The sequence below is a fragment of the Rattus norvegicus genome, chromosome 11 (genome assembly GCF_036323735.1).
Source record: "Rattus norvegicus strain BN/NHsdMcwi chromosome 11, GRCr8, whole genome shotgun sequence".
Classification (NCBI taxonomy): Eukaryota; Metazoa; Chordata; class Mammalia; order Rodentia; family Muridae; genus Rattus; species Rattus norvegicus.
The window spans coordinates 30,517,021-30,534,404 of NC_086029.1; the positions used below are offsets into that span (position 1 = coordinate 30,517,021).

Here is a 17,384-nt window from a genome sequence, read left to right on the forward strand (position 1 = left end):
TCTTCTACCTTCTCCTTTTCTTATATACAGAACAGAACCACACACTGTCATGCCTCAAACTACTTTTTATTTGCAACTACATGATTTCACACAATTCTTCTATGTGACATAAAATAGATGTCCTTCTGTATAAATAACTTACATATTCTCCATAAAGTAAATGCTCAAAGGTGCTAGAACATATCGCCCTCCTACAGTGTTTTGTATCCAACAGAGTCAATGCACAATATATAAATACTCAAGTCCAATATTAAAAACTCAGGCACTTGACTAACTTTAATAAAGTTTCTCAAACTATATCAATATATCTAAAGTGCATATATATATATACTTTAAGAAAGATTATTCTCAATAGCTTTTCTATAAAAATAAGCCTGATGGTTTTGTCCATCTGACTTCACTACAAGTATGAACTCTTAGTATCTAGGAAGGTATTTCTTCCTTTCTATCAACATAACATCAGCACAATCAAATGAGCTAGTGAGGTGCTAACATGTGAGGATTAATCCAGTGATTCCGGTCACAATGCATTCCAGGAGGAGGTACCCATGTCACTGGAATTGGGCGGAACGCTTTATTCTTCCTTCCTGGACTTGGATAAGCAAATGGAACAGGAGGAGGGTAGTGACTCTGATGGCCACCCCCTCGGTACATTCCTGGCTTTTTTCTGGGCAAAGGGTGCCACATTGGAAGAGGTGGGAATATCAGTTCTGAAATCTGTAGGAAGAGAAAGCATTGCATAAATTGAGAGGAAAACAATAATCTACTTGTCAGTAAAGACTAAGTCATTTCCGGCCACTTACTAAGCACAAACCTACCACATACCCTAAGAGAACATCCCTATGGTTACATTTAAATGTTAAGATACAAAAGCCCACATCCCATTAATACCTCCCATGTACTTTCTGAAATGAAGAAAAAAGACTAATAAAAAACAATCTTCTGAGCATCGAAGATGCAAACACAGAATAACAGTCACTCCTAAGAACACGATAGGTTTAAGCAAGAAGTCACTCAGGGAGCTTTGAAGCACAAATTTTTCACACCCCTGCTGTGGTCTACTTGATAAAAGCTTTCCAGACCATTCTGCTGTAAGTTGTTTAGCCCTTGGCCCAACAATCTTAAAAATATGCTGGACGTCAGGTAGGTGACACCAAGTTCACATTATTTAAATCTCAGCAGCAGTTTTCAAATTCTTTGCTTGGAACAGTGCACTCTAAGTTTGCAATTCTCTAGCTCTAATCTGTTCTTCAAGTGTGGGATGCTTTCAATAGTTAAGATTCTGTAGAGCGTTTAATTCAGATGGTACGATGACATGAACCGACTCTATGTATATTTTGAAAAGGAGGTTCTGTTTGTGCCTGTGAACACAACTGGAACGCTTTTTATTTTTAAAGATTTATTTATGTGCGGACACTGTTGCTCTCTTCAAAGACACCAGAAGGCAGCATTGGATCCCATTACAGATGGTTGTGAACCACCATGTGGTTGCTGGGAATTGAACTCAGGACTTCTGGAAGAGCAGTCAGTGCTCTTAACCACTAAGCCATCTTCTCTCCAGCCCCTCACTAGAACTTTTTTACATTTGGCTTTAAAGATCCTTATTTTCATTTTCCTTAACATGTAGCAGTAGTGTGGTGACTAGTAGAATAGATGGGGATGTCAGTTTTTTTCAAATGGTCACAGCAGTTTCTACTCATTACGAGATCTGGCTGCTTCTGTTCTTGACTAAAAGAGGAGTTGCTAGATGGTTTAACTTGGAAAAAGTCATGTCTCACTGTTTTAATCTGTGTTTCACCGAAGACACAGGAATCTAACACCTTTTCCTGTGTTCACTGGCCATTTGTACAGTATTTATAACTTCTGCCTACTTCCTATTTAGGTTATTCGTGTTTTACTACTACTATTGCCATTCCTGTGGCTGTTGTTGGAATGCTGGGGACAGAGTGCATATGAGGCAACTGTTGTTCCCTTAGCTACTGCCCAGTTCCCCTTTCCAGTTTTTATTTTGAGATTTAGTCTCTCTCATCTGCCCAAGCTGGCACTGAGATCCTCCTGCTGTTCCACCAGGCCTATTAATTTTTTGGAGTGTTTTTATGTTCTCAAAACAAGTTCGTAACACATAGTATAATGGGAATATACTTTCTGGGATTTAGTCATTCACTTTCTAATGTTTCCTTTTTGTGATTAAAAGCATTTAGTTTAGATAGAAATCAATTTTTGTAACTCTTTGGAGACATTTTCAAGATACTTCACATTTCTTCATACATATACCTTTAAAAATTAAGTTTTCTTATATGTGGAGCTGTGATCATCCCAAATCCATCAGGCAACACTTAGACCCACTTTGGCCTTTCTCCTCCTTTTCAAACCTATTCAAGACTTTCCACCCTAACTGCTTTGGTATTCTGCTGTGGACTGGTGAGTAGGGCAAATGTATAAAAGTGAGCTTATTTCATAATTTATTTTTTCCAATGATATATTGTGTATCCTTAAACTATTAGTAATTTTGATGTACAGTAGTTTTATATTTGTTAGCCCTCAAAATTTAGTTTCTTAAAACTTTAGAATCAGTGTGTTAAGCTGAGTCCACAGACCAACTTGGGGAAGATTGAGAGCTGACTCTAAGTAATTTCTGGAAACACTACAGAATAAAGATTCCCCTGACAGGAGCTCTGAATGCTTTTGTCTGTATTTGACAATCCCCCTTTAGATTCTTATCATCAAAGATTAAATCACAGAAGGTATATATTCTCATTACATCTATGTATTAAGGACTTGTTTCCAGAACATACTTTAAAAACTACTCTTACTACAAAAAGAAGGAAAAAAAAAATCCAAAACATTAATAGTAGAACTATATCAACTTTCTACACAGGGCTTAGACAGCAGTAATTTCTTTTACTGTGAAATGTTTTCTTGTGGAGTGGACTGCCAAAGAGAAATGATTTTGAAAAAAACATGTAAGCTACCTTAATTTCCACACTTTTATTCTAATGTTCTTTTGTGATGGGCAAAGATAAATGTCAATTGGTTTAAAAGAAAACGTAAACTGATTTTAAACTTAAAGGTCAGTTTACTTACAATTAAGAACAGTTATTTGGGACTTGCGTTCTTGATGAGTAAAAACAAAATTGAGTTAAAATCACATTTAGGTGATTTCTGGGAAATTCAATAAAGGTAATTTGTACTGTATAACTCAACATACAGATAAAAATGTCCTAAGTATTTATGCCATAGACTTGAAAAACAGTCTAGAAAGCAACCACTCTTTAAAACAAAGCAAAAGAGAAAGCCAAGCCCAGTAATAAACAGCCATAGAAAGGCACAGGAAGGAGCTGGAGATGGAGGGAATGTCACAATTCTACTGTACAACATTCCACTAGTTTATTTACAAGTTTTGGAGGTTTTTGTTTTAATAAATTACTTTTTATTAAGACTGTTGTGCGTGCCTTTAATCCTATCATCTAAGGAGAGAGGCAGGTGGTCTCTGTGAGTTTGAGACCAGTCTGCAGTTTTATAAAAAGGAAACCTATGTAAACTTAGACCTATACGTCTAATATGCAATAACCTTTATAATCTTTGTATTAACCTAAGGAAGGACAATTACATAAGCAAAAGGAAAAAAACTACACTTCAATGGCAAAATATTCATTATATAAATTTGAAAGTTAATAGTTTTTCATACTCAAAAACTTCTTAATCATTAAGAACAAAGTTTTTAACCATTCTTTGATCTCACCATAAACTTGTCACATTAAAGTACATCTAGTTTAGACTAATGATTGAAGGTAAACTTTCAAATATACAAAAAAAATACAAAAGTAAAACAATTACTTTCTGTTTAAGAATACTGCTAGGGGGCTGGGGAGATGGCTCAGTGGTTAAGAGCACTGGCTGAGCAGAAGCCGTGAGTTCAATTCTCAGCAACCACACTGTGGCTCACAATCATCTGTAACAGGATCTGACACCCTCTTCTGGTGTGTTTGAGGATAGCAACAGTGTACTCATAAACATAAAATAAATCAAATAAAAAAAATAATAAGGCTTTAGGCAAGTCTGTAAGGCATTTTAAAAAATACTGCTAATCAAATTCCTTCAAAGTAAATAAATGTTTGCTATGAGATGTTTTCATGGTCAGAGCAACAGGGAAATCTTTTGATTTTTACGTAAGAAACTAGCCAAAATATAATTCAGTTAAATTTCTCTTTCATGATGAAAAAGGAGGAAGAATAATAAGAAAAATAACCTAAAGATATAAATGAAGTAATAAAAAACTTAAACTTCTCTTTTTGGAGGATACCGTATTTCTTTTAAAAATACTTGTCCTATTCACTTTTGAGAAAGACCCAGAACGCCAACTTGATGTTTGATAAGCAGCTTTCTACTAGTGTGTGTGGAAAAGAAGAGCTGAGACTGAAAATATTCCCGAATCATGGGCAGTGTAACTGACTAGCTGGAGACGCTGGCCAGAGCACTGACGCCTGTGGTTTGCACATGCAGTGACAGGCCGTCGTAGGTCTTACCTGGTACACGGGGCTTGGCGTTGTAGCCACTGCACTCGGTTTCACTTCTACTTCCTTGCTTGTGTCTTCATCTGAGGAGGAGGACCCTGAATGATAATCAGAGGTCACCTTATCAAGAGCCCTGCTAACTTTCTTGGAGATCTCATCCTTGTTCTCATCCTCATTTTCAAAGCTGGCAACAATGAATGCATTGTTTTTCTCTCCATACCTAGGTATACATAAAAAACTTACCAATCATATAAAAAGCAAGAAATGTTTATAAAAACCATTAAACAGGTCTGTTCATGCCAATGTTCCAAGGCAATAAAGGAAGCGTCCCAGAACTGGACTGTGCACGTTTAACATCCAAAGCATGAGTAGGGTGTAATTTTCCTCCGTCTGCTCTACTGAAGGATAAAGGAAAGTGGCTACTTTCTTCTCTACTGACATCAAATTGTTTGAAGCATCACAAGCAATCCACCTTCTGATTATGTTTGCTAGGTATTAATGGTATTTTTTCTAAGATTTTTCTACTGTATTTCTAAATGGCCACTATTCAAAACAACTAGAAAAATCTTGTATTTATTTTGACAGGGCCTGTGTTATAGTTACAGAAGATTTCTGATAATTACTAAGATTAAAGGGAAAAGTGATGAGGATGAGGATGGTTTTGCTTGAATTATATATTATATTCCTGAGATTTCTAGAAAAACTGATCACCTTTAAAAAAAAGTTTTAAGAGGCCAGTGATCCTAATACTTCACAGGCTGAAGCAGGAAAATCCTTAGTGTTGAAACCAGCATGACCAAAGGCAAACACCCTCATCTCCTTGGGCCTCTGCTTCCTATCCAGAGGTAGGTTTAACTTCAGAGCCACCTCTCCAGCTCAATCCAGCCATCCTTACAATGCCTAGCAGTTTGAATGAGTTATTCATAACACAGAATATATATAGTATATCTTCATTTTAGCCAACGAATGGAGTTAAAATTCAAGGAAAGCAGAAAGTCAAGGAATTTCCCGGAAAACAAACTACTGCCTTTGTAGAAATAAACATCACAAAGGTAGGCATTTAGTAACTGAAGAGCCTGAGGTAGTTGCTCAGATCTCTTTGACAGCCAATTAATTTGCACATCTTTGCCTCTGTAGTACTTTAGAATGAGGGCTTCATGCTAAATAAAACCACAGACTGTATAACTGTAATATTAAAAACATACAGTTAACTCCTTATAAGAATTAATAATGGACAACTTTTACACTTTCCATTCTCAATAATGTGTTGCTAAGACATCAAGGATAATTTAATTAATACAAATCAATACTTATCTAATGCTCCTTTAGTAGAAAAAGAATGCTGTGTTATTCTGTTATTCTATATGACAAGGAAGACTGCTTTGTCTAAATACATCTCAATTTTTATTATAGCATCTTGGTCTCAAGTATACCAATGGGTTATTTTTTAAAGTTTATTTAATTTTAATTATGCTTCTCTTTGTGGGTACGAATATACTGAGTAGTGTTATCTTTGAATGCCGGAAGCATTACATCCTCTGGAGCTTAAGTTCTTGGTAGTTGGTTGTGAGCAGCCCTGCATGGGTGCCAGGAACCAAACATAAGGCCTCTGAGAGAGCAGCCCATGCTCTTAACCTCTTCTTCAGCTCCATGTTACTGTTTTCAAAGATGGATATTTTTCAATTATATATCTACTATATCAGTATTGTTCTAATTTCCAGAACATTTATTTTTCCAATTTGGATTAAAAAACATGTTTCCTTTTCTCAGGGTTCTCTGTTAACTTACATAATTCATGCAGTTATATTTTTCTTTGGAAGTGTTCTGTTATCCGAGTGTACATACTACAATGTTAAGCCATTACAAACAAACAAAACCAAAAGGAAGCAGTAACACACCAGGCATGGTGGTGCATGCCTTCCATTACGGCCCCGAGGGGGTGGAGGCATGTTGGCTGCTAGAGCTTGAGACTATCTTGATCTACATAGTGTATATATCGGTATGTGGCCTTATCTCAGAAAACAACAAAACATCTTTACAGTGGCCAGTTGGAAGAAAAAAATGTGTCATCATATAAAACCCTATGAATAGGTACACAGCTGGTTTTTACTATCTGGCATCATTAAGAATGAACTACCTAGTTACGTAGTATGCCATACAACCAAAAAGCCTTCATCTCTGGGCACCAAACTTAAATACTGAACTAAGTATGTCTGGGCTGTGGCTCCTGTGGTACAGAGGACCAAGTTGGTAATGGCTGTTACTTGCCTCACAGATCACAGAACTTACACAGTGTGTTGAGAAGAGGTACAATCATAGTACAATCTAGCAAGGAGCAGTAAGGATCTGATCATTCCAATGGAAAACCTTTATAAGGTACCCTGTACAGGGCTGGAGAGATGGCTTAGTGGTTAAGAGCACTGACTACTCTTCCAGAGGTCCTGAGTTCAAGTCCCAGCAACCACATGGTGGCTCACAATCATCCATAATGAGATTGATGCCCTCTTCTGTTGTGTCTGAAGACAGCTACAGTGTACTTATATATAATAAATAAATCTTAAAAAAAAAAAAGTACCCTGTACGAACTGTATCTTGGAGCCAGGTAGCTATGTGATTTTGAGGTTAGCCTGGTCTACATAGTGAATTTCAGCACAGCCAGGTCAACATAGGCCTTGCCTTTTAGGGAAAAAAAATGGAGAAGGAAGGAGAAGAAATGCATGGGTAGGAGAGATGGTTCAGCAATTAAGATCATTTGCTGCTCTTCCAGAGAATGCGAGTTCAATTCTCAGCAGCCATAGGCTTACTATTCTCTAACTCCAGTTCACAGGTCCTCCTGCCCTAGTCTGGCTTTCTCAGGCACCAGACCTGCACAGCATGTACAGACAGACATTCAGCCAAAACAATGATACACAATGCAACTTGTGTGAGAACTATGTCTACCACAGATCTTTGTGGAAAGAAACTGAATTAACATACAAGGAACCTTCATCTCAAAAACTAGGTCTAAAGTTTGTAACATCTGATATTAGGAATAAAGTTTGTAAGATATTATCTTTAAGTGACTATCACTACAGTATATACCTAGACTGATATAAAAAAGGAATTTCCCTACAATCAATAGAGAGGCCAAGAAAATTACACCCTCCAAACAAAGAGAAACTCCCTATGGGTGCACCATAGGAAAATATGGGAGTTCATGCTACTAGTTTATCCCGTTTCTTCTTCCTGGAGAAACCATCTTCCCTGCCTTGTTACTAGTGATCTTCACATAGCAGCTCAAGTGAGGTCCACACAGTCAGTCGTCTTTTTCTCTTGTGTCACGTATAACTCTATTTTATTTCTATTACAGCACAAATAATACCATGTTGTAATCTGCTTACTATTTCTTCTCTTATTATCCTGAGAACCACCTAAAGAATGTTGATCTAAATTTTGAAAACTCTACAAATGTCTAGTTTACATGCTTTTATTCAAAGTTTAAATAGATTTCACATGTAACTCTTTTAACGTTGTTTGAGACAGAAGCGATTTCTATCACCATCTTTAACACACTAAGCTACCGAGAGCAGACATAAGAGGCAGCGATGGAGACCCACTAAAGGTCACATTGCTACTTGACTTGGACTCAGCTTTTCCTTATCTGAAGAAAGGATGTGTCACATGCATGAAGCACGGTGGCAGAGGACAAGGTCCATACGTTCTACATTCTATCTTTTGGTACATAATTAAATCCTTGGCAAAGTTCTAGGAAACCTGTCTCAGAGTTCTTCACTGTAAGAGGGTAATTTCATAAACCTCTTCCAAGAATACCCAAGAGACACAGGTGGGACACATGAGAAAACTTAGTAAAATCCGTTCAGCTGCTAACCAGGAAGACTCACCGGCAGCACACCTCACACGGATCCACCCAGAGTGTAAGCTCCTTTGGCAAGCCCAGGTCACTGTACAGGATGCAGCTGTTCTCACAGGCTTTCAGGACGTCGGGATCAACTCTCTGAAACTTATTGACACGAATGCATCTACAACAAAACAGAATTAGAGTAACAGCTGTAATCGAATCTCAGTCGTAAATCTTACTATCAATATATGTGAAAGCGAGCACTAACAGAATCCCCTGACAGAGAACCGGGGGTTCTTAAGTGTGAACTTCAGGCAAGAAAGGTGACGTGAAGGCTGCCTAGCCTAGTAAAACAGAAAAAAGAGAACCCATGCGAGCCTGGAGCAATCACCAGTCTCCTAATTTACCAGAGACCACTAAACTGCACATGGACATCAAATAAGCACAGAGACCAAAAACTCTTGACAGCTTTGGGGGGCCAGAGAGATAGGAGTTTCATGTATCCCAGACTGACTCAAGCTTGCCATGGAGCTGAGGATGTTACTGGAACCTGTGAGATGCTTGCCTCCCCCTCTCCAGTGCCCGCATTAGAGGTGTAAACTCTCACACTTGGTTTACTGCAACGCCATGGAGCCAGTCCTAAGCTTCGTGTATTCAGGCAAGTACTGCGTGAACCCAGCCACACTCCCGCCCTGACATCACAGAATGTTATAGACCAATTGACAAAATCTGTAACTTTAAGAGACTGCAGCCAATGCCTCAAATACTATTGGAATTTTGTGGGACTAGTTTTATTGCCACTAGCATGTTTTTACATCCCTGGCAATAAAGTTAAATCTTAAAGGAGACAGCTTTTAACTTCATCTATAAATAAGGAACTCAAGGACCATGAACATTGTATATTCATGACTAACATGTAATCCTGAAAAAACATTGTTTCATTTGGTATGTGCTGTGTTATACAGGACTTTCTTTTATCTAAGTTGCCAAAATAAGAAAAAAAATGTAAATTAATAAAGCCTATTACAAGTTAATTTAAGAAATGCCATGTTCAACCAATGGAATGCAGAAAATATAGCCAGCGGCTTTAGTCACGACATACTCAGAGCCTAATCTGTTGCCCCTTATACTCAAAATAAAAATGTATTCTCTCCAAGTGAATAAACAGCATGAATGCAACACTGCAACTCCACACATATGTTCTGCTTAAGTAGAGAAACAGTAGCTACAGTGGAAAATATGAAATATATTTACTGCATTCAACCAAGACTCAACTAAGACAATCTGGAATTAGTATTACTTATGGAATGTATTCACTGGGTGAGCTTGAATTGTTTCACTTCTCTACCACGTCTGAAGATATAAATATGGAAATACGAGTCAACTGGCAATGACAGTGTCCATTGTAATGTACTATTTAGGATGTACAGCAACTGCCTTGAGTTTCTATGCTCCCAGGCTCAATGTCAAGCACCCAATAGTAACAGTGATAATCTAACCAGCAGAAGACTTCTGAACCAGTGTTTCAATTACTGGTATAGTACCAATGTGATAGTTACATTGTTTCATTAGCTGACTTTATTCTTCACTGAAAAAAGAAATTGTCAACAACTAAAAGTGTTTCTAAAATATAGTAATTATTTTTGATCATGTACTATACAATAGTGTCATATTAACTTTTTTAAAATTTCATAACTAGATATTATTTTCACTTTGTAGGGAGAAAAAAGGAGTCAGTTTGATAAATTTGCCTACTATCACACACCAGTTAACCTAGACTCCAAATTTCATATATAGCTTAGAAATAGCAAGCTTATCTAAAGTGTATGATCAACATTGTATCTACAGCATACATAACCCTCTTACCAAAGCTCAACCACAGTTCCCTATCACTTCTTAATGGCACTATGAGAAATAGCAAATTCAGAGTAAAAATTTATTTTATTATCTATACGATGTTGCTTGATTCTTTGACCTACCCTACAGACTGTAATGTTACACAGAGCAATTCAAGTCCCATGCACCACACCATCAAAAGCAGTTAAGATCAGTGCAATTCATGTTTTACACTTTGTTCTCACCCCACAGTAATGATGATGTTAAGCTTTTAAATTAGATGCGACTTATTTCTGTAGCAAATTTAGATATACCACATATCTTTATGCTATTCTTTTTAGCGTACTGGAACTACTTTTTTTATTAACTGTTCTTCAAATGTAAGATTATAAAAAGTTGCACAAATATAGTATATTACTTAATGCTGATTTTTTTTTTTTTTTTGCAATTATAACATGTAAGAGACTTCTCTGTATTCACCCATATTTGTCTGCATTTCTGGTTGTTTCCAGATAAGATTCTGAGACAATGTTCAAAATATGAGTATTTTCACATATCTTATATTGCCAAATTGTCTTACAAATATATTTGCATAAAAAGTAGAAAACATTTTAAACATACTCATTTTCTCCCAATCTACCATGAAGTCTAATTATTTTTTTAAAAAACTATTTTAAAAAGCTTCAAAATGACTCAATGACACTGCTGATGGCATGTCAAGTTAGTCTTACTTGAGGCTTTCCCAGGTTGTAAGAATTAATGGAAATGAAATGGCTCTCTCTGACCTTGCTGAACTAACTTGACAGTGCTTCCATTTTCCAGTAGTGTGGCACTTCCAAAAGAACCTATCCAACCAACATCAATTAGACATGTATAGAAAGCCTCAAAGATTCTAGCATAAAAGCTATTCACTATCAGAAGTGAAGATGTACAGGGGAAAAAAGACAATCAAATGAAAAACTAAAAAATTACTTATATTCATAATATTGACCAACTTACTGGGAAATTTTGAGTAAAAATTATGAAAAATACAGAAGTTATCAGAATAGTGTACTGTACTCAACTGGCTAATGAGAAACAACAAAATTATATTTCCACTTCAGTCTTAGATTTCTCAAATAGTCCTATACTTTTAAATGCTAAAACGAAGACCTTTTTTACAACAACACATGTAAGTATTGGCTTGTAGAACACAGAGTACGGATAACAACATGCTCGCATGAAGGGGAATTTCTGTAATTGTCACAAGTTAACCAGTGTGCCAGTTTAAATACGAAGGCATGTCCACAATCCCCAATGTGGTATGACAGCTACTTTTAGGAAATGACCTATTTGCCTTCTCAATAAATACATCTGTACCAAGTGAGCATGTCAGGGCATGTTGATCTTGTACAGCTTAGTAAAGACTACTTTATTTTAACTTGCAAATCAAAATACAAGTCAACTGCAAGTAAATACTCTCTTCCTTCTCAGTGCCGAGTCTGTGGTGAACATAAGCTCGTGGAAATGTGGAGTTATTCAAGACTTGATTTAAAATCCCCAAGCCAGTACTTAACCACTTGAGGTACATAGCTGAGTTACCCTCAACTTATACCACAAAGGAGGTTCATAATGTGAGTGAGATCATCACCGTGAGGGTTAAGAACATGTTAGGTTGTTGTTTTATGATCTTTCTCCGTTTGTTTCTCCATAGCCCTGGCTGTCATGGAGCTCACTATGTAAACTAGGCTACCCTCAAAAATGACAGAAATCCACCAGCCTCTGTGCCCAGAGAGCTAGAATTAAAGGCAGACCACTCTGTCCACCTCTGCCTAGTTATCTTACTTTACCATTTTCTCTTCCTTTTGGTTTATTGAGACAGGGTCCTAGCTGTCCTGGAACTTACTGAGGACCAGTCTGGCCTCAAACTCACAGATCTGCCTGCCTGTCTCCCGAGTGCTCGGATTAAGATCTGTGCCACCACTGCCCTCTTCCACACAAACACAAAAGCATGTACTTTAACCTTAGATACAAAAAGACTACTTTCTCTCAATTCTTAATTACCATGCTCATTTTGGAGCAATTAGGGTCCTCTAGATTCATGAAGAACCCTAAGTACCCATGATAACAGCAAAATCTACTCAAGCAGGAGCCAAGCTACTTACAAGAAATGAACTGGTGTCTCTATAGCTCTGGCCTCCCAAGGCTAAACAGTAGGGCTTTATCAACAAATACACATTTTAAAATGAGCAAGAACAAAATACCATGACACCCCAGAGTTGTGTGCTTTTCAGATAGAATCCTAGTAGTTGTGTAGAGATAACAACATGCTCACATGAAGGGGAATTTCTGTAATTGTCGCAAGTTAACCAGTGTGCCAGTTTAAATATGAAGGCATGTCCACAATCCTCAATGTGGTATGACAGCTACTTTTAGGAAATGACCTATTTGCCTTCTCAATAAATACATCTGTACCAAGTGAGAATGTCACTAAATCCTTCAGCCCTCTGGCCTTGTAGTCAATATACAAACATCTTCATCCAATTGAATTCCTTACCTGTAGGCTTGTCCTTTTGAGGGTTTTTCTGGATACCAGTGATTTTTGTATTTCTCTTGAAGTATTTGAGTCAATTTCTCAGCAAACCTCTCAACTGCTTCTTTTTTCAACTTATCATGCTTTCGAACCAGCCTTGTGAAAAAGAAGACAACAGCAGCAATTTCGTTCTTCATTTTGCCCCTGTAAAGATAAATTTTTTTCTTAGAAACAAAACACAAATCAATCCAAACAACAACAGCAACTACATACAGGAAAATAAAAGTTCTGTAAAATATGCCCCTTTACAGCTTTCCCCTTCCTTTCAATTAACTGGTCTTTCATTGCCAGTAATCATTACCAATGATTTTTAGTCCTCAGAGACCTATTAGGAAAGATTCCTGGGATTCTTACTACTTGGCTTTCAGCAGTAGTTCAGTGAGGAAACATATTGCTCCTGACAACTAAAATAAATTCAGATCCCAATCAGAAAGAATTTGTAATAAATATTACACTAAACGAGTCAAATTCTAAGTAAAATGTAAAGTGTTGTGAAAGGACCTGAAATTTAAAACACAAGAGTCTAGCACTCAGGGCTGAAGAGATGGCTCCACGTCCTACTCTTGCAGAGGACTTGGGTTTAGTTCCCAAAATCCACATGATAGTTAATGACCACCTGTAACTCTAGTTCCAGAAGGCTCTCTTCTGACCTTTGATGGTACCAGGTACAGATGTGGTGGCCACACACACATGCAGGCAAAGCACCCATACATATAAAAAGTAAAAAATAAATCAAGTACTGTAGTTCCATTTTGGAGAAATTTTGTAGTTTTTTTTACCCCAAAAGGTTAAACAGCTATGACATTTCCAGTAATTCCAGCTATGAGCCCAAGAAATCTAAAACACATGTCTCCATGAAAAAGGAGAAAGTACATGTATGTCCAGGACAGCTTTCTTCCTGACAAAGTAAAAAGGCTCCAGATACCCCCGAATGCTGCCTGGACAGGTAGAGCATGGCACACACACACAACAGAACTGGCAACTACAAGAAAGGAAGCGCTAGCTGTACCACGAGATAGGAGAGCATCAAACACAGCTAGCAAAGGTGGAGAGGCCACAAACAACCACACATTGAAATCTCTGCCACACACGTGACTGTCCAGAACAGTAAGTCTACACAGGCAGAAAATAGGGTAGGTGGCCTAAAGGCAGGAGTAGAAGAAAAGGAGCAAAGATCTAGTGAGGCCAAGGTTATTTTTCTGCTGTGATCAAACTATTACTCTTGAATAAAGCTGTTACACATGAAAAGTTTTCAGCTCTGAGCTTTCTGTACATTTCTTTCAGGCTTAGGTATATTTTCCTAAAAAGCTAAGACAGAAAATAGTGAGCATTAAAACATATTACAGAACATCAATTTGGGATCACTCACAGAAAGATTAAATGAAATAATCAGTTACATTTTGGAGCTGCATCAAAGGACTTTTAAAACAGAAAATTGGATTGATCATTGATTAATCCACAAAGGCTGTTCAGGCGTTTTTCTGAAATATATATATATATATATATATATATATATATATATATATATATATATATATAATGTTTTGAGATGAGCTCATTCATTTGGCTGAATGTAACTTGGAGATATTCTGATCCAACATTTACTATGTAACGTCATCTTTCTGGGCGCCAAGGTCAGGCCCTACTGTATTGATTGTAACAGTGAACTAGCTTGACAACAGTCTGGCAGTCTGGTCTTAAAATTTTTTAAAAGAAAAAAGAAACACCTGTTTTTTAAAGATCTCATTTCTCAAACTACTCTTTAAGTTTTGTCTATTGTGATTTTTACTCTGTGTGCAAATGCAAACAAGGGTCCTCGGAGTAAAACAAATTCTGTAGCTATGAGATGTGTCCTACTCACTCTGACCCTGGATGGAAAGATACCCAAACTGTCCTCTCGGACTCTTAGAATATACCTTCTACTTCTACCGTCAAGTGGTGGATAGAATCCTCACAGACCAGTATGTGGGCACACACAACTTCAGTCTACTACTGCTGTACCACCTCCCTCCTCCTAAAACACGTGAGGCATTTTCCACTTTATGAAGCTTCAGTTATACTTCATGTATAGCACCTTAGGATGCAACAGAAAACCCACGGAAATCGAACCGGCAATTTGGGTGAGAAAGTTGCTGATGGACCCGCATATGCTCCACTCCAAACAAGATAAAAAGGGCTCACACTACAGAAATGTACTGATTCCTAGAGCATCTCCATTCACCCATTGGGCCAATATGTGCTACATAACAGTTTGGGGATTTGCTTGTTTGCTCAACTTCATATCAAAAAATAAAGGAAGGAAAGAACCACTTAGTGGTTGCTTTTTGGTTTGTAACAGAAGATGAGTCATACGGACGTATTTATTTTTCTCTTTGAAGGAACGATGACTGGAATAGCTGAAAAATTAACCCCTTCTTTTCAGTGTTCCAGGAGTACCAAAGGCAGATGGTTTAAAGCCCCGGGGATGAACACCACAGGGGACGGGGATGGGGGGGGCATTAGACCTTAGGCGTCCAATGCCACCCACACTCCCCCCAAAGCTCCCATTTTAAACACCGCTTGGTGACGTCACCTCAGGACGTCGTCACCGCGGCGGCAGCTCCTCAAGTTCTTACTTTGTTCCACGAGCCCGGCCTTCTAGGAGTTTCTAACTTTGCAGTACCCCCCCGACCCTCCCCCCCAGTAACGAAAAAGCCAGTCGCAATTTCTAGAAACCACAACTCAGGTAGACGCTGCCAAGGTGGAGGGGGCGACAAGCGTGGTCGCGCCGAGAGGCCCTGACCGCCCGGGCGGCGTGGGCCAGCCGGATCCAGATGCGGCCGGAACGGGGCCCCGCAGACCGGCGCGGGTGGAGAGCCCCCCACGCGCAGCGACTGGACGGCCTGCGCGCCGCGTCTAACCTGTGCAAACCGGCTCGCCTCAGCCCGCCGGCCGGCCGGTCGCCCACTGTCGCCTCCCCGGGGACGGTAGGCGACGTGGCACGCGCCCGAGGAGGCGTCCCTTCCCACCGAAGACCCGCGGCCGCCGCGCATCCCTCCGCCGCTCCGCTTTCGACGTGGCGGCGGGCGCGTCCCAACCTCCCTCCGCGATGCCCGGGGCCCCGCCGCGTCCACCCATTCCAGGCCCGCTCTCTTCACCGCCACCGCGTTCCCCACCGGCCCGCTCTCCTCACCGCCGCCGCTCCGGGGCTGCACCCTCGCCGGCTGCGACCGCGTTCCGTGGCCGGGGAGCCGAGCGCGAGCGCTCCGAGTATCGTCCGGCGAGCGCTGCTGCTGCGTCGTCGGGCCGCTGCCGAGCGCGCGCCGACCAGACTGGCGGGCGGCGGAGCGCGTGGCCGAGAGAGCGAGCGCGGTCCCGACGCGGCGCACGGGGGGCTCAGGGCCCGGAAGAAGGGAGGGGCGATGGCTGGGAGAGGCCCGGCGCCGCGCGGAACCAATTCGCGCGCTCTGGGGGCGGGGCTTCTCTCGGATCCGCCCCCCCATCAGCTGGTGCGCGTGGCCCGCTCCTGCCTCCGGCCGCGCGCAGAGCCTGGGCTCCGACGGCCGTGCTGGCACGAGGTTGCAGAACCTCCCGCGCGAGCCCCGAGGGCCTTGCCTCCCGTGGTGGAGTGGGCGGGACGCTTCCTCTAGGCAATTCGGCCACTCCTCCTCACGCGGGGCTTTGTCCTCTGGACCGACCCACCTCCCTGTTGCCTGAGGGCAAGTTCAATCCAGATCTCCCCACCTTGCTTCGAGGGTCTCTCTCCCCCGACCTTCCACCCGTCATGAAGCGGCTGCGGAGGGGAGATTGGCACCCAAGGCTCGCCACCTCCTTCCTGCTAGGAAACCACTAGCTGCCTGTACGTGAGACAACTTGTGTAAAACTCTTACCTGGACACTTGGCTGGAAGTGCTGGTGTCTCCATTCGAGCATGGCCGGCTCCTTGTTGAGTATTGTGCTGCTGCCAGCACGGATGGCTCAACAGAGGAGTTGAGAGGCCAAGCTTTGTGTTTCTCAGACACTTCTAACTCGAGGCCTTCCCGGGAATAAAGCTTAAGCCTTGACTAAACACACCTAAGAAAAGGGAACATAAACTTTATGAAGAAAGGAACATCTTTCCAGCCCTTAGGCTGAACTGGCAGCGAAGTGTTAGTGTTGTGAAAGCAGCTGATAAGTCAGGCCAGAAAAACACAAGATACTCATTAAAAGAGAATTAAAAATGCAAATCACTTAAGAAATCATTATTAAGGCTTTAGTTTGACTAAATTACTGATGTTGGTGATTATATCCTTGTGCACCTAAAAAGTAATAATTTTTAACAGAAATATATAACCCTCGAACCATTATAAAACTAGTGTAATACGCCTTTATTTTGTGAGAAGCATTCCTACTATTGGGAAAGTAGGGCTATTTCTCAGTTTGAAGAGGATGCTGTGACATCCTACGTGGGACTATTCCAGGAGATGTGCTTTCATTTAAAACAAAAAATCACATAGATGTTGTTTTACTGACACAGGCTTTTAACTGTAGTTTCATAAAACAGGTAATTACAAATGTTTTTAATTACCAAGAAATTTCAAAATCTCATGACTAGTGTAAGTTTTTTCTTTGCTTTTTTGTGACAAGGTTGCTCTGTGTAACCCTGG

The 17,384-nt window shown here is 40.1% G+C and overlaps 1 protein-coding gene across 1 annotated transcript; it reads right to left on the bottom strand.

Annotated features, from left to right (window-relative positions):
* Positions 1-47: 47 nt before the first annotated feature.
* On the bottom strand, positions 48-15,961 carry Btg3 (BTG anti-proliferation factor 3). Its single transcript, NM_019290.2, has 5 exons — positions 15,933-15,961; positions 12,725-12,904; positions 8,396-8,533; positions 4,527-4,734; positions 48-717 (listed from the first exon to the last, which is right to left on the bottom strand). The coding sequence occupies exons 2-5, from the start codon at positions 12,895-12,897 to the stop codon at positions 478-480; spliced, it is 759 nt and encodes a 252-aa protein (NP_062163.2). The 5' UTR covers positions 12,898-12,904; positions 15,933-15,961; the 3' UTR covers positions 48-477.
* Between the last annotated feature and the right edge of the window lie 1,423 nt (positions 15,962-17,384).